The sequence below is a fragment of the Malaclemys terrapin genome, chromosome 3 (assembly GCF_027887155.1).
Source record: "Malaclemys terrapin pileata isolate rMalTer1 chromosome 3, rMalTer1.hap1, whole genome shotgun sequence".
Classification (NCBI taxonomy): Eukaryota; Metazoa; Chordata; order Testudines; family Emydidae; genus Malaclemys; species Malaclemys terrapin.
This window is the reverse complement of record NC_071507.1, coordinates 190,740,479-190,758,639: the sequence shown is the minus strand read 5'-3', so window position 1 is coordinate 190,758,639 and position 18,161 is coordinate 190,740,479. Positions and strand designations below refer to the sequence as shown.

At 39.8% G+C, this 18,161-nt stretch overlaps 1 protein-coding gene across 10 annotated transcripts in view; it reads left to right on the top strand.

The window, feature by feature from the left end:
• The first annotated feature begins 265 nt into the window (after nt 1-265).
• ITSN2 (intersectin 2) overlaps nt 266-18,161 on the top strand; it is a 120,416-nt gene continuing 102,520 nt past the window's right edge. For 2 of the 10 annotated variants that reach the window (XR_008444467.1, XM_054023684.1), the window contains exons 1-2: nt 585-950; nt 15,379-15,442. Coding sequence is in view for 9 of the 10 variants with exons in the window: in XM_054023684.1 (XP_053879659.1) it covers nt 15,412-15,442 (31 nt within the window). In the remaining variant the exon portion in view is untranslated. The other 8 variants (XM_054023678.1, XM_054023679.1, XM_054023680.1 and 5 more) reach the window with 8 other exon arrangements.

Here is an 18,161-nt window from a genome sequence, read left to right as displayed (position 1 = left end):
CGAGACAAGTCACGCTATTGGCTTACCTCTTTGATGGAAGAGTCTGTGTGTTTCCCTGCATTACCTGATATACCATACTAATCCTTTGATTTTAGTCACGAACGGGACACACCCACGCAGATTGTTTTTTCCTGTAGATTTTCTCTCTTGTAGATTTTGCAATTTTATACCTGGTATCTGGCTTACTATGCAAATAGACATCCATTGCAAAACACAGAGTGCACAATACACACATGACCAGACAGAGACAAGCCTCTGCTACCTCCTCTCTGAAAAGAACATGCCCAAGGTATGTCCCCTTCTCATGACGTGCCTTAAATCCCTTAAAAACATCATTTTCAGTATAGATATATAACTCCTTAAATATTATCCGTACATATTATGATTATGATAACCAGTGAGCTACTGATTCTCGGTAGGGACCTCCCATGCCACCCCTTGTTGAATTATTATGAATATTTCCTACTCAGGGGATCCCTGTAAAACCCCAGTGCCCTCTGCCAATTGGCACTGAGAAGTTCCTGGGTCATGTATCTTGGCTTGGCACCCAGGGACCCTGTTAACCTTAGTCCTACACCCATGGGTGCTGATAGCCCATGTCTTGAGCCTGGGACCTGCACCTTAGGGTGCAGTTAGGCCATATGCTTTGGTCCCACACTCAGAGGTGCTGTTGGCCTGTGTTTCAGAGCTGGCCCGGCACCCGGGATACTAAACACTGGTGCCAGGGGCCCCGCTGGCTTACATCCGGGGCCTCGGTGCGGCCCTGCGGGCTCGCGTCTCGGACCTGGCCCCGCACCCACATTGGCCCGTGTCTGCGGGCAGCTCCTGTTCCCTCCCCCTCCTGCCGCAGCTCGCCCCGTCCGCCGCCATGTTGTCGGGCTGACGCCGCCGCCGCTGCGCCGCAGCAGGAGGAGGCGGAGGGAAGGGGCCAGCCCCGAGCAGAGCAACAGGTACCGTCCGCAGGCCCAGGGGTGGCCTGGCGGCTTCCGCGCTGCTGCTGCCCGGCCTCGGCCTGTGGGTTGGAGCCCTGGGGGCCCGAGGGAACAGAGGCGGCTGCCCGCCGGCTGGGTGAGCGGAGCCCTGGCCCCCGCGGGAGGAGCGCGGCGGGGGACGAGGCTGGGCAGCCCCGCGCCGGGGCAGGCTGAGTGGGTGGGGGGTCTGGTGAGGAGGGTGGGGGTCCCTGGGCTAGAGGAGTGTTCCTGGGGGGGTCTGGGGAGGCACGATCCGGGGAGCGGGGCCATGACTGTGTTGGGGGCCCGGGGAGGGAGCAGGTTGGGGGGATCTGGGGAGGGAGCAGGTAGGGAGTGACCTTGCTTCGGGGGTGGGGGAGCCAAGGGAGGGAGCAGTAGGGGGGTTCTTAGTTGAGGGGGATGGGGAGGGAGCAGATAGGGGGTGCCCTTGGTTGTGGGGGGGGGGGCGGAGAGGGACTCGAGGGAGAGGTTTGGGGGCTGTTGTGAGCAGTGACCTTTGGGAAGCGGGGAATGGCCTGGGGAACACATGACTGGGATTTGAGGTGTTTGGTGAGGAAGGGCTGGAGGGGGCTTGTGAAGGATTTAAGGGGCAGGAGGTTGCTTGAGGATGGGGAGCCCCAATATGATCTAGCCCATCAGTTCCATCTCTGATCTGGTCTCTGTAGTCTAGTTCATTTGTTAGCTTGGATCCCTAACAGGACTAGGGGGGAGAGAGAGATTCCCACCCCCCCTTCTTTTAAATTTTCTCTGGGGAATGGGACTAAGATTCGATCTTCTCCAGTGTAAGCACCTCTTTAGCAAAGGAGAAAATCTCTCTTTTTGTTCATTTTATTTAGCTCACATCACAGTGTGCAGCCGGGTGCAGCGCCAAAGTTTAAAACCACAATAACTGAAATAGAACTTTGGCAACAGAATGGGCAGCGGATGGGGAAATGTTTCAGGTTTGTGGCTTTTATTAGGCTGAGCAGACATTTCTTTTGCATTACAAGTTTTTCCTTTTTTAAAACAGTAAAGTTTTATATGCACTTTTCTCTTTTATGAAAGTGATTTTTTGTAACCATCAAAGCTCTTGGGGTAATGCAGCATTTTATCCCTATGTCCTCTTGAACACAGCTGATGGGTGCTGGGTTCAACTTCTGTTGGTTTTACCCTTAAATTTTAAAAGCTGTCAGAAATGAGTGAGGATTGTTTACAAATCTCCCCCACACATTTTCTCTCTGATTTGGAAGATGGAGGAGTAAAATTATTGATGCTAGAGCACTTCTACATGTTTCTATGGGAACTAATTTTCTGTTCCTAGGAGCTGGTTTCATAATTTCAGTAGTAAAGTGTGGCTGGTAAACCCTATCATCTGTGTGTATGTGTGGTAGTCTAAAGAAATGAAAATGGTAGCAATGATTAACATTAATGGTATTAAGCACCAACAACAGGTTGAGGCCTCCACAAGAGACAAAATATAGAACATCTGTGCTTGGAGAGCTTACAATCTATAAGAAGATAACACACACTGGGAAGGTTAGGTAGATGGACTATACTGGGAATCTCAGAGAATGGAATAATGAAAATTATTATAATTATTGGTTTGCTTCTTAGGCTATTGTGAAAACTAGTAGTTTGAAGAAATTAAGAGGTGATGAAAACTAACTTCCATGGTTAATGCCTTGGTGAATGGTATCTTTTTTTTTTTTTTTCTGTCAGTTTTTTTTGGCACTGTAATTTTCTATCAGAAAATAAAATGTGGCCACCATCTAGGAGACCTGGTTGTGTCCTTTAGGCACTAATATAATTTGGATTAGAATTTGCAAATAGAGTGTGACACCAGTCACACGTTGCAAAATTTGAAAGTAGATTTTAATTTTAATAACACTTAGCACTTCATGTAAAAAGTCCTTTACAAACATCAAATAATCAGTCTTCATAAAACCTATGTTAAGCCATAAGTGTCACTCTCATTTTATAGAGGAGGAAACTGAGGCACAAAGAATAATTTAGCTAAATCTATGCAGGGAGTTAGTGATAGAGCTGGGATTGAAACTCAGGAGTTCTTGGCTCTATTTTCTGTGTTCAGGCCACTAGATCATGCTTGTGTCTCTAGAGACTTTTGAGTGACTACTGCCCTAAGATGCAAGTCAGACTCCAAGACTGCATCTACACATGCAATATTTTGACCCTTAATTCTTCACTAGTGCTGCTGTAATGCTTATATACACTGCCAGCTGGCATTGGTTAGACAAGTGGCAAGCTGAGGCTTCCATTTTTCTCGTAAACTCTGATCATTTTGTTTCTACAGTCCTGCACCCTGTTTGTCTGGTTAGTCCACCTGTCGTATCCTGACTGGCACTTAGGTTGTAATCTCTCTGGGACAGTGACTGTATTCTTTGTTTTCTGGCTGTACTGCATCCAGGACAAAGGGGTCTTGATGCTTTATTAGGGTTCCTAGGTGCTACAGTAATACAAATAATCGGTGCTAGTGATAGCAAAAGTGGACGCTTACTGTAGATAGGGTTTATGAATGTTTATCGCCATGTAATCTAATCTACCCACAGAGGAGTGCACCAGTGATGAATTATGGGAACTGATTTTTTCCCCTCAATGTGGGCAAGGTCAAATAAACCAAAGTAGAAGAGGGCTGTTCTTGATTTTGAACATGGTTAATAAGAAGGCTTTTGTGAGTTTTGGCTATTACCCGAATGGGGCCTATGCAAATACCTAGATTAGTTTTCAAATATTTATTTATTTATATTGCTGTCATATTACTATTATGTGAATTAAGTTTATTTTCATAGTAAGATATAAACTACTGAATATGAAGTTCTAGTCCTGTTTGCTATAATAATTTTTTACTCGGCTATTTATCTTGCATTATTATTTATGTATTCATTCACTGAGCACTCAAAAGTATACTAGGTGCCATTCAGGCAAATGGAAAAAAATAAGGGCCAAGATGTCAAAAGTTTCTAGTGACTTTTGGTGTTCAGCTTGTGACACCAGAAATGAGCACCCAGCCTCTTAAAATTAGGCCCCTTTAAGTAAGGGGACTGAAGTTGAACACCCCAAAACTGACTTATTTAGAATTATTATTTGCTCTTGCAAATCGTGGGCATGGGCTCTGCCTTGGAGAGATCATGCTTTAATTGACAATTTACAAGAGCCTTGATCTTGCTGAAGAATGTTCTCATTTAGATCACTTTGCAGGATAGGGGCAAATGGGATGGGGAAAGGGCACAATATTAGACTTTTAAAAACATAATTTGACTCCTAACGAGTCCCCACTTTTCGTTTCACTCCATATGTAAGTGTCTTGATTTTTTTAGAAGTGTTATTCCTATCTTATTTCCCTTGTAAGGTATTTTTACTCCTTCCTATTTCAGTTTTTTTCATTTTGATTTTAACCGTTGCCATTTGTTTATTTTACTTTTATGAAACATTTAATACTTTTTTCTGATATTTGTTTAGGTCTTGCTTTTTCTATTTTTGTTTCTATTTAGCCTCAGTTTTTTCTATTTGTAATCATTCTCTGTTTTCAGATTATTTCTTTTAACTTTCTTTTAACCACTTTTCAGCTTCAGCATACAACATCTCTCTCCATAGCTTCTAGAATCTAGATGATGGCCCTTGCCATTTCTCTCCATTCTGTTTCAGAAGGAATAAGTGGTGATGAGCATAGACTATTTTGGAAAAATTCTAATGATGTTGAGCAGCCGAGTATGTGAAGGACCTATTCCTCCTTTTTAACGTTTTACACTGTCTTGTTTTATGTGGCTGAGTGGTGCTGGGGTTTAATGCCCCCCATACCTTACTAAGAAGATGACTGATTAGTTGACCCTTTTTATTTATGACTGTAGTTTATTTTATATAGTATGCAAAGATCCTCTCAGGTTGTATGTGTATTTGTCAATAAAGCAGTATTGTTTGGATTATGTATTGTAATAACCTCTGGCTATAAAATGAAACAGTAGTTACCTATTTTTTAAAACTGTAAACACACACTATCAACTTCGTTCAACATTAGCCTCATCCAGTGTATTTTCGAAAGCTCTTGGAGACCAGGTTTTCCCTGTGCCCCAGCCTTGAGACAGGTGATGCAAGAGACCTATTCCACCTTGGCTGAGCATGCAGCTTTTGCTGTGCTTTGAAAGCTAGATTGATTTCCCAACGGGAATTAGGCACCTAGCCTTCCCAGGTGCTTTGAAAATCTTATTAGGCATCTTTGAGTGCCTCAGTACCTTTGAAAATCTCTCCCTAAGTCCCCCTAAGCATGGAACTTAAGGACCTATTTCAGGTAATAAATCCCAGTCCTCTATATGATACTGCTTGAATGCCAGTCCAGTCCAAATTTACTTTTTAAAAAATGTTCAGTATCTTATTTACTAACATCTTATCTATGTATGTCTTTCATTTATTCATCTAGATCGGGGTGGGGAACCTTTTTTCTATCACGGGCCATTAACCCACAGAAATAATCAGTCACGGGCCACACACAAGTAAAAAGCAACTTAATTTAGGGGTTTTTTTTAGAGAGAGAAATATAAAACATTCAACTCAGCTGCCTGGGGGACGGGGGACGCCGAGGCTTGGGGCTTCCCGCCTGTGGTGGGGCGAGCCAGCACTTGCAGCTCCAGCCCCGCGGGGGGATACCAAGACTTGCCAGGGGGCTGGATGAAATTAAGCAGTGGCCTGGATCCGGACCGCGGGCCGTAGATTCCCCAGCCCTGATCTAGATTGTAACCCTCCTGGAGCAGGGACCATCTTTTTGTTCTGTGTTTCTACAACATACCGTGTGTCTGTGTCTAGGGCCCTAGTGCTACAGTATTACAAATGATAATACTCTGTTATTTGCTGCTGCTGTTTTTCTGTAGCTGCTCATTCTTCAGGTGATGTATGTTAAAAAGTAAACAGTGTCACGGAGATACGGGACTGAAAGTAATGCTCATGGAACTCAGTGGAAAGGCTTCTATTGATTTTAATGGGCATTGGATCAGGCTCTTAGTGCTTGTTTAGTTAGAAAGCACTGGAAAGAGAGAGAAGTGACTTTTAATCTTTCTGAAAACAAATGTTTCACTGCTAAACAATAAAGTGCACTGTTAAAAAGTGGATTCAGAAACATTTTCAGTGAGTAAAATAGTGCATTATGGTGTATTTTTCTTTAAAGGTTTAGATATGTTGTCTTTTTTTTTTTAGCTGGAAAATTAGGATAGAGAAGTGTCTTGAGGCTTAGTTTGTCAATTTTTGTTAAAGCGCTTTGGAGATGAAAAGTGGTGTATGGATGTTAATTTTTATTAATGCTTCAGCTCTGAGGGTTAAAAGTTAGTCAGTGCATTTTTATGCCATGTCCTCTATTGTGTTACTTTATCTCTGTGACTATTTGTGTTCAAACACAAACAAATTTGTTGATTTTATTTCTTTATGAATATTTGATTCTTTCTATAAAAATACATGTTTTGCTGTAGTTCACATTTCATAGTTATTTAGAAAGCAAACATGGTAACATCTTTCAGTTAGTGCTGTTGGGTGAGCAGTTGGTACAAGATTAAAAGGCCTGTGAGGAGACCACCAATAAATAGCTCTGCGTTGTTCAGACCGAGAGTGCAATAAAAGACATATCATAAATACTCCAGTTCACATATTGTAAAAATATACACAGTTCATATTTTTATCACTTAGAAATATCTAAAACCATCCCCAGCAATAATACAATTTAGCATGTATAAGTTAATTGTCTGTCTCCTGTAGATGAATGAAGAAATAATAGATGAGACTTGTTTATTAGTGAATAGCTGAGAACAGCTTTGTACATGCTTTTCAGAATACCCATGGAATTCAAATGAAGCAAGGTGGTGACAGTAGCAGCACAACACATTGGAATTATGTAATGGCGAAATTAAAAAGAACATTTACTGGAAAATTAGCTTTTCATTTTGTGCAGCTTTAAATAGGTAAGGTCAAAAACATTGCTGCTGTATGTGGGTGCAAATGAAACAATGGCCTACATACAATACCCTGTTTCCCCGAAAATAAGACATCCTCCGAAAATAAGGCCTACTTACAGTTTTGCCTCTCGTTGTAATATAAGGCATCCCCCCGATAATAAGACCTCCCCGATAATAAGGCATCCACCGATAATAAGGCATTTTTCATTTCTGAAAAATAAGACATCCCCTGAAAATAAGACCTAGCGCATCTTTGGGAGCAAAAATTAATATAAGACACTGTCTTATTTTCGGGGAAACAGGGTAGCAGTGAACTTGGCTTGTAGTGTTTTGGTATGGATCTTAGTAATATTTCAGCTATTAGAAGTAGTAGCTAAAATATGTTAGTTGGTAATTCTATTGGTGTTGCACTTGCCACCAACTTATCTGCTGATGAAGCTTATGAGGTGTTTGTTGTTAGTTGTAATTCTGTTGATGTTGCCACCCACTTACCTGCAAATGACGCTTATGAGGTGTTTGGCATTAACCATGACTCATGTTATCTATATGTAGTTATTCAACAACATTGTAATCTTATAAAGTGAAGTAATAGTGGTGGACAACAGGAGATGGGTGTCATTCTCTTCTGAAACATCCCCATCAATTCTAAAAATATGACTATTGCAGGGCAAAACATTTCCCATTATGGCTATCAGCATATTATGACATTACAAACTGCCTCTGATTTTTTTGATACACTGCCTTTAGCACAATATTTTGAAAGCCAAGAATCGTGATCATTTTAAAGATATCACAAACTACCCCTCACTTAAAACACATACACACAAAAATAATTTAGTGTAGCCAATTATGAATTAAGGTCATACGATTACCATTCTACTGAATGTGTGCTCTTGGTCCAAGGACAAGTTAGGTATCATTTAGTGTACTTAAGACTGCAGTACAAGATAAAGTGGCACCTAATCCATTACAAAGCCTTATATACATTTGCTGTTGTTTCTAATGGTTTAAGTGTTAGTATATTGTATAACCTGGTACTTGGTGTTTAAAGTTGAAAGGAGAAATTCCAGTTGAATGCCCCATCTGTTTTCTCCATTGTGCCCTAGTAATGTGTTGTCTATGGTTTCCATCACCCTTCTGCATCTGAATAACTCAGAGGAGTCTGAAAATTAAAATAAAATTGTTAAGAAGCAGATAAAATCATAATACTGCAGGTTAGGTATTGTATGGGTATTTTACTTTTCCCAGGTAAGATTTTTAGTTATTTTTCTTAAGGCACCCTAATCTCTTCAGGCATGTACACCTGCAAATGTGCTCCCTAGTCACACTAAGACTCTAGTCATGCTAATTTACAGTTGTATTTAAAAACAGTTTTGGTAGTAGGCCTCTATCACACTGTGGATTGAGATTCTTAACTGAAGACTGTTAGAAATATGTTGTTCTTTTAAAAAGCAAAGCACTACAGTCTTACTTCCTTGGTGATTTACAGCTTCCTTTTTAGACAAAAATACCTGCCTGTGCTGGTCAGTTAAACCATACTAAACCTGCCAATAACAGTTATAGCTAGCTACTGATGTGGACATGGTGTACTTTATATTGGTATTAAAAAATTAGCATCAGTTCTTCTAATTTTAGATGTGAATCCAGATTTAAATAATTCTCCCTCCTCCCCTAAAAATGCTTCAAGAATTTTATAAACAGCATATTCAGATTCATCTTTTGAGATGTTGGGCATAGAAGACTACCCTCCGTATATTTCTCATGTGTCTTGTATCTTTTTCTGCTTAACTGCACTAAGCTCCTTTGATCCACAGACTGTATATTTTAAACTCTTTTTCTTGGACAAGTGTTGGAACAACAAGTCGAAGAGCAGATCTGTTGCATCCTGAAGAGAAAATAGTGCTGTAGTGTACTCCATGGTATTTGCTGCATTATCAGGAAGACAGATATCTCTCTTGCTTTATGGTGGGCTTTCCAGTGTTAATTTGTGCTTGTGAGAAAGAATAGAAGGAGATTTTTGTACATGGTTAGGCTTCCAAGAGATACATCCAGAATAGAAGATTCAGAATCAAAATAAAGATTCTGGCAATAGAATAGGGAAAAACAACAAAATCCGAGATTTCAAATAAGGGCTTGTCTATTCTACAAATACTTTGCCGGTATAGCCATACTAGTGTCGCTATGCCAACACAGCCCTCTAGCATAGAAATGGCATATATCAACAGAAGGAGGTTTTTCTGCCAGCATAGTTAAACCAGCTCTATGCCACTTTTCTGGTGGCATAATTGCATCTACACTGGGGGTATTGCTGGCATAGCAGTGTTGACTAGAGGTGTGATTTATTTATTTATTTTTGCACACTACTAACTGACATAGCTATGTCAATAAAACTTTGTAGTGTAGACTAAACCTAAATGTTTTTCTTTGAGCTAGCTCTGTCTGCTTGTAAGGATAAGCCAAGAATAGTTAAGCTAGTGAAAAATGCCGTCGCTATACCTACTGGCAGGCAAACTAACCGTATCCCTTCATATACTTTCGTTGTGTGTATGTAATTGGTTCCCGTTGCTTGGCTTGTGTTTAGGCTCTCATTTGATCCACACCGTTAACTTGTTTTTTGCTTTCTTAACAATTCCTAGTTTGTCCAGGTATCACCTGTGACTAAGGAAATATCCATTTTATACTTAAGTAAGGAGAACCACTTTTCATTCTGTTCTTGAGCTAGCCAGTAATTCTGAGTAGCTTATTCTTCCCCACTTTTTTTGTTGAACCACTCTGCCCCAATTGGATCACTCCAAATATTTAAGAAAATGAAGAGAGATATCAAGGCCTTCATTCAATAAATCAACTCTTAATTTAGGTACGTTTCCTGTTGCCATTATGTGCCAGTTAAAATAATTACAGCTCTGTAAATCAGCATAATAGCAGGAAGTTGAGCAGCTGGTTTAAAAGTGATACTGTTAAATGAATCCTTCCCACTACCCCCAATAACTACGTGCTTAAGAGGATATTTGTGCTTTCTTAATATAGTTCTGATAATTGTGCAACCTAGACAGCAGACTGACCAATATGTCATAAAGCTAGTATTTTCCACTTAAAACTATTACCTGCTTCAGGAAAATCCCTCTGCCACAAAGTTATGATTGTTGAGGTACCCCATCATTTTTTTTATTATTATTTACATTTTTTTAGCATCCATCCTAGACTCAGCTACTTAATACAGTAGTTCATATCAACATTTACAGCCTGTAGCACACTTAATGGGCTACCAATAAAAATTAAAAATAAAATTGGCCTCCCAGTAATAGTGTAGACATCCCATTTAGGATATTATTTCTCTTAGTCCAGAGTGTTCATTATTCCAGGTTAATACGTTGCCAGTACGTATTACATTTCCTTTGTAAATCAATTAGATAGCAACCTCCGGAGTTTGTGTTCTTGCTGATTGATTTTGCACTGTCCATTCACTTTTTCTCCAACACTTCCCCTTTCAATTATGTTGCTCTTTTAGGAGTGGGGTGTCTGAACCACGGCTTCCAGAATATTTATCAACCTGCTTGTAAATGAACTGGTGTGACCTAACTATTTAACTAATTAATCATTCCTGCCTAATAGCAGTTTTTTGCTAGTTTTTTTTTCTGGAAATATTTGTATGTGATTGATTCAAATAGAAATTAAATATTAGGAAAGCATATGCTATGTAAGTTTCACATAGAATAAGAACAAGTAAAAATATTTTGAGTGAAGAAATTACTTTTTTCTTATATTCTAATTCTAGCTTTTTTTTTACCTCTTCTCTCCTTCAGTCTCCTCTTCATTTCCTCACTTCAAAACTACAGTAAGTGTTGGGAACTGATGGAGAAACTGCAGTTGATTAGGTCAGGCTGGGAAAACAGAATTGCTGCTGTAATATTATGATTGGTCAGGTGATCTGTTTACAAGAATGTATCAGTTCTGTTATTTAAACCTACTGAGGTCCAACTTTTCCTGTTTTCATCATGTGTGATGCCTTATGCTCCAGACATTACACTTCTAATCAAAAGGTTTCTGAGTTGGATTACAGTTGTTGTAAACTTCAGGCTTTGGTTTTATGCCAGCCTGTTCCCTTTACTGGTGTGAGATTGTTGATGACTTTTTTGTTAAGACATCTCCTTTACCAGCTTCATATTTTATGCCCTATGCTTGGAACACCTTAACGGTTAATGTTCGCCAAACAAAATTCCTTCTTCCAAAACACTTCAAGCAAATCCAACTTTGTGTGGAATATTCCAGTTGTAAAGGTAATTTTCTATTCTATGTTTGTTGTAACCTGCTTGTTACTTGATTATAATCTCTTCTGATTAGGGATTCTTTTCTTTGTTTGGCATACTTTATTACACAGCAGTGTGTCCCTCTGTGGCGTTACGTAAAATGTTCTTTAGAAATTTCCAAGTTTTGTTGTAATTTAAAAGTTATCTAGAGTCATTTCTAACCTAGAAAGTCCAGTGTAGATCTAGTATCTTTCACTGAAATTGCACCATCAACTGAGAATAAGAGGAACTGCTGCATTATGAAGGATGCTAGGATGTAGTTATATGGTGACTAATGGATTACCAGACTTGGAATTTGTGAAAATAAACTAATATCCACTTTGATTTCTGAATAATATCCAAACCTTAGGGACACTGTGACTGCATAGAGTCGGAGTTCTTTCTTAGTGGCCAGCATGTTTCTTACCCTCAGTCCCATGGAAACAGTTTTGTGGGGGTTTGTATCTGAGGAATTTGGGTCAGTGAGTGCCCTGGTTGGAAATGTGGGGATAGTAGAACTATTTGGCCCGCACTGCATTACCCCTTTCCCCACCCAAATTCATGAGGGGGACTGGGCGCCTCTAGGCACTGCAATAATACAGGCAAATAAATACAGTAACTCCTCACTTAACGTCCTCCCGCTTAACGTTGTTTCAAAGTTACATCACTGCTCAATGAGGGAACATGCTTGTTTAAAGTTGTGCAATGCTCCCTTATAACGTCTGTCTGGCTGCCTGCTCTGTCTGCTGCTTGTAAGATTCTGTGGGAGAGCAGCGACTTTACAAAGGAGCATTGCACAAGTTCCTCTTCTCCGCCTCCTCCCCCTCCCTGCGCCTTCCCCCTCCCTCCCAGAGCTGGGAAGCTCCGCGTCTCCGCTCCTTCTCCTCCCTCCCAGAAAGTCCAAAGCGCTGCCAAACAGCTATTTGGTGGCAGGGAAGCGCTGGGAGGGAGGGGGATGAGTGGGGAAGCGCCGCGTCTCCGCTCCTCTCCCTCCCTCCCTCCCAGAAAGTCCTAAGCATGAAGCGCTGGGAAGGAGCGGGGAAGCGCCACGTCTCCACTCCTCCCCCTCCCTCCCAGAAAGTCCTAAGCACCGCCAAACAGCTGTTTGCTGGCGTGTCCTTTCGTATTGTGGGAGACCCTTCCGCCCTCCCATGCTTTTGGGTTCAGAAATCTTTATGGCTGGTAAGACTCTGGCAGCCTGGCTCTAATGGAATTGTGCTACACAAGAGGGGGCATAGGGCCCAAGAGCTGATGCCGAGACATAAGAACTCTATCTGGATCCCTTTACATGTCTGCATTCTGAAGTCTGATTGCTTCTGTATGACGTTCAATTTCTCCCACATACTCAGGACTTTCAGGCATGGAGCACTTCCCTACCTGGATTATCACTTAAGGGTTTAGATTTGGTGCATCTTAGGTCTTGCATTTCAGAAAGCTGCTGTGTGATAGGATCTAGATACAATACAATAGTATGAGGTATGGCTGAAACATGGTATGGTCTTGTAATGCACACAGCTATAGCCTTGTTTGGCAGTACCATGTTGTAATTGGGACGCAAAACACACTAGCTTTCTGCAGTTAGATGGGATCTTAGAGACTGCCTCTCGCCTCATGGTTTTTAACCTGGCAGTTGAGAACAGGTGGGGTGCTTGAGTTGACAATAGCTTGACTTTTGTATATGGAGGCTGGAGTTAGAGCATTCCCCAAGAGGGCCCTCTTGTTTGGAAATTGCTTTTGCTTTCCCCAGGCACACGTCCTCTCCAAAAAGTCTGAGGTGGTTAGACTTATGCAGCATTTCCAAGGCCTAGCTGTTTATTTAGGCTTTTTTCTCAGGGGTTGTTTGATGGGATTTATTTTATAGTTTGATGTTCTTCATAACCCTAAGGTTAAAAAACAAGCCAAAAAGATTTTTTGGTAGTATTGGGTAGGTGGAATGTCAGGCATTCCCCTCCCAGCCACCCATTTTAAAAATAAAAAGTGATCTGCAAAGGAGAGAACAAAATGAATCGTTCAAGAGGATGGGTTTAATCAGTTAAAATTTTATACCCCAATCCTGCAATAAGATCCATACAGATCAACCCTGGTGTCCGTGCACAGCCCTATTGACTTTTACCCTATTGATTTCAGGTGGGTTCTTCATTCTCATCCTATTGCAGTATTTCAGCCTAGAGTTCTTTTCTAGCAGTTCTTAAAAGTACAGCTTTTATAGAACTTCATGTTCAGCTGGAAAGTTATAAATAGGGAGGAATTGTCCTCTGTTATTTCATTTTTAGTACCTAGGAAGAGACGTTGAAGGCAACCTAAAAATATACAAATTCATTTTCATTTTCTCATCCTCTTGGAAAAGTTTTCAGCCTTTCTTTTGCCTCCCTCTGTCCTTTTTCAATTGATCCCTGGTATCACACTTGATAGATCAATGGATTCACCATCCATTTCTATATTAAAAAAAAGAATGTAAAGGGTCTTGTGATACTACTGTGAAGAGAGTTATATAAAAAACAGTTGTACTGTGTAATTCTTTCTTCACTAGGCAGTTATATAAGCAGTATATAATGGGTTAACTTTGGTTTTCACTCATTTGGGGATGGATGATATATCACAGTCAACATGTGGCTATGCAATGCACAAACCAACCAATGAAGGCAAATTCTTTATCTAAAATTAGCCCATTGTATAGCCTACATTATAAATATTGTGTCTAGAATATACATGTAGAGTACTGGTACAGAGTGATTCCTAACATTTTCCATTTAGTGCATAAGTGTGTAGTAAATACTCTATACTCTGCAAGGAAATTTTTTGAATGCTTCTGGAAGCAACTGCATGTTTTTTGCAACCAATAAAACAATCAGATATGCCAGAATAAGCAACACCATACAGAAAAAAAAGTTTCTGTACCTTTAATATTTTTGAAAATGTATTTGAACAGGTGTTTAATCACTGAAGGAGGGGGGCATAATAGTTACCTGAAATGTGATACAGAAATTAGAATATTAGAAGCATCTGAACACTGGGATGAGTAATTGCACTGCGGGATTCTGTTATTGTTGGCTAGTGCTATTTCGTGAGTAGATTCTTTCCTGCCCTCCCCCCCAACCCCATTCTTAATTTTTTTATTGCGTTTTTTCATATTTTAACCTAATAAAATTGCCACTGTGCTATGCAGAATTTCACATCACATACCATTACTACAAAAATGTTTCCAGATTTAAAGCTTTTGTGGCTCCTTAGTGAACGGTAGTCAAAATGAAATGATTTTATCTGAAGCAATGCCGTGTGTATGTTGTCTTAATTCTTTATGGGTGTTCCCTATCTGTAAAACGGGGAAAGTGCCTAAGTTTGAGGAATGTTTTGAGAATTAGTTAATGTTTTGCAAATATAAAGAGCTAATAAATAAAATGTTAAATACTCTTGAAATGGGACCAGACTAGCAAAACAAAATGTGACAGGCAGCATTTTAACATTTCTTATTCTGAAAGTATGTTATATTAAGAACCGCTCTGATGATGATACTTTTTGTTTTTGATAATATAACAAAAATAATTGACTTTATAACAATATTCAGTTTTATATGCTGGAAAATAGACTGCTGCATGATTTGATTAGAGCTAGTTATTTTACAGAATGAAGTATGCAGGGTCATTTCCACTAATCATGCTTTTGTAAGTTCTGTGGAAAGTTATTTATCCAATATTTGAACTATTGAATTTCAATATTGTTCTTTCTTTTATTAGCAGAAGTATTATTTTCAAGTATGTCAACTATAATTTTAATTTTGATAAATATTCAAGTAAATCATGGAAGTTCGGGCTGAAAACATCTGTTAGGTTGTCTAGTCCATCCTCCTTCCAGTGAAGGATTGTTCTGAACAGTATATGTTCCAGTGTGGTGGGGTGGGTGTGTGTGTATCTTATGCAGTACACACAGTACAATGAATGCCGTTTTCCTTTAAGAATGTGATTCTAGGTTCAAGACTGCACTGCATACCAAATAAAAATCTCCCACCTACAGAAATCTCCCACCTACTTCCAAATGCAAATTCAGTATGTTCAGTAGCAGCTTGAAGCCCTGCATTGTTTGCTTCCGGAAGTGTGAGCTGAAGAGGACAGACATTCCCTCTGCTCAGCAGGAGCACTAAGCTGTGTTCTGCCCTTGTTGCATTATTAATGGGACAATGTTTTTATATTGCAGATGGCTAAGAGCTAGCAGAGCACATTCAGGACCATGATGGCTCAGTTTCCCACAGCCATGAATGGTAAGTAGCTTGGTCTGGGTTCATTTATGTGGGGTCGGAGAGTGCTTTTTTTGTCTTTATATTTAATATCAATAATATTAGTAATTAACTGATTGCAACATATGCCTCAATGTTTTTGTCAACTTGCTGTAGCATATTTACTGTTGCTTATGACTTCTGATGTATAGTCTATACTCTAGGAATTCAGCACAAGTTTGTACTGTAGTATAATTAAGCGTGCATGTATGCCTGGAGCATCTAGTAATTTTAGTTAATTGAAGGGGTTGTTACATGCCGAAACATGACTGTATTTTGAATACTGAATGACTTCAGATGAGGAATAAACTAAGTAACCATTAATTAACAGAATAGGTATTTGAGTTTGTATAATATGGCATTGGATTTTGATATGTTTTAATTTAGATATGGTAAATATTATTTAAACTAAAATATTTCAATTAATTGATTATTCACAGTCAATACAGAATGTGCTCAAAATGTGCAGATAAATCTTAAATATTTTCCCTCTTGATTTTACGTTGTTGTCGTGCAAAATAATGCAGAAGCTCATGTTTTTTTCAGTTTCCTTTCAAAGACATACTCCAGATAAAACTTTAAAAGATGCTATGCAACTTCTGACTATGTGTTAGTCAGTTGGATCACTCTGTTTCTAAAGGGAATAGCCTGCCTTAAAGAAACACATTGCTAAATCTGCTGAGAAATTGGAAGTTTTTATGCCATTTTACCTGGTGACTTCATTGCTATAATTGAAGCTACCCAAAAATGAAAAAGAATGGTTAGAGGCAAAACATGCTCTGTCTGCCAAGTGGGGGAAAATCTGACAGTTGGGTAAAAAATCTGCAATTTGTCTGGTTTGTTGTTTGAGTTGATAAATATAAGAAAGTTTCTGGTAGCTAATTTAGTTATACAGCCATATTATGGATGTTTTCAATAAAATGTGTAAAACCATTATACTGGTGAATAGCAACCATTATGGTGCTATTCACCAACACACTGTTATACTGTAAATGGCAACTGTAGCAGAATCCAGAAATAATGTTTCAGTATTGCTTTAAAAATTAGTATAATAGTAGAAGTTGGAACAAAATAAATCCATGTATTGCATACCTGAATTCTTAGGCAAAACAAGATGAGTACCACATTGTCTTTTTCACTTCATTGGACAGATGGGACAGAAACTTAGTGGAGTCCTGTTTTATTTTTCCTATTGTTGGGCTTTTTTTGTTTTTGTTTTTTATTTTTAAAGTGCTGATTCTTTGGCAGTATTCCCCACCCCAAATCCCCTGGAAACCGTTCTTGTGATTCAGGGCTAGTTTATCTCCAGTCATTGTCCCCTCGCTGTCCCCTATGGTGAATCTCTGCCTAAAGTTAATGCAGTCTTGTGCTTTGTCTTCACACACCACCCCCACCCCTTCAGTCCACTTGGGCACTGGGAGAAGGCTGTAGGGGGCAGAGAAGCAGCACTCAGGCACAGAGCCTCTGGATCTCAAAAAATTGCTGGTTTGGAGAGCTGAACAGCTTCTCAATCTGTACCACAGCAAACTTTGCTCCCTCTCCCCTGCTCTCAAAGGAGGAACAATGCCAAGTAAACTTAAGGAGATTCACCTCAGAGAGTTTGCAGTCTGCTATGAAGTCTGTGCCTTTAGTTAAACCACTTCCTTGTGAAACACATCTGAGTGCATGTAGTTATGCATTCATATTGTTTAATCAAAATTAAGTGCAGTTGAAACAAGTTAGGTAGAGAGAGGTTTAAAATCCTACTGAGATTTCATGGTAAACATTGAACAACCTTTTCTGTAGAAACTATTCTGTTTATGTAGTCTGTATTCTTCTTCCCTGTTTTAAAATTACTAATGCTATTTCCATTAAAACAGGATTATCTGCTTCTACCATTTATTCTTCAATTGAAGGTTTCAGAGTAGCAGCCGTGTTAGTCTGTATCCGCAAAAAGAAGAACAGGAGTACTTGTGGCACCTTATCCATATGCATCCGAAGAAGTGGGCTGTAGTCCACGAAAGCTTATGCTCTAATAAATTTGTTAGTCTCTAAGGTGCCACAAGTACTCCTGTTCTTCTTTCTTCAATTGAAGTAATTTGTATTAAGCAGCTCATCCCAGATGAGTGCCAATAAAATCTCGGTTCCACACAAAAATGGCTGCTATATGAAAATAATTCAGAAGTTTAGATTGTTACAAGTAGTCTTGGTAGAAATAGATTAGAGGGAGAGGTGCAGGTGAACTGGTTAAAGGTGCATGACATATGTAAGGTATTGTGTGTTTTGGAATTTATATCACACAGATCACCACGTAGTGGTGAATGTCTGTTCTGGGCAAATAGTGAGGTCCATTGGATAAACTCTTGGACTGTGAGTTGGAGACCAGGGTTGTATTCTCAGCTCTGTCATTCACTCCCCTGCGAAACCATAGGCAAGTTACTTATTATTTGTATTGGGGTAGTGCCCACAGACTCCAATCATCCTTCCTGTCTACAGTTTGAAATCTGTAAAATGGGGATAACAATACACACTTCTGCAAAATGCTTTGAGATCTATAGATGAGAAGCAATAGTGTGTGTGTGTGTGTGTGTGTGTGTGTGTGTGTGTGTAACTTCTCAGTAAGTAGAAACACCTAAACAGAGCCATACTTAGACTATGTCCCAATATCCAAATAGCTGAGAGTTTGACGTAAGCTCCGGTCTGCGTCACACAACTGAGCCAATAA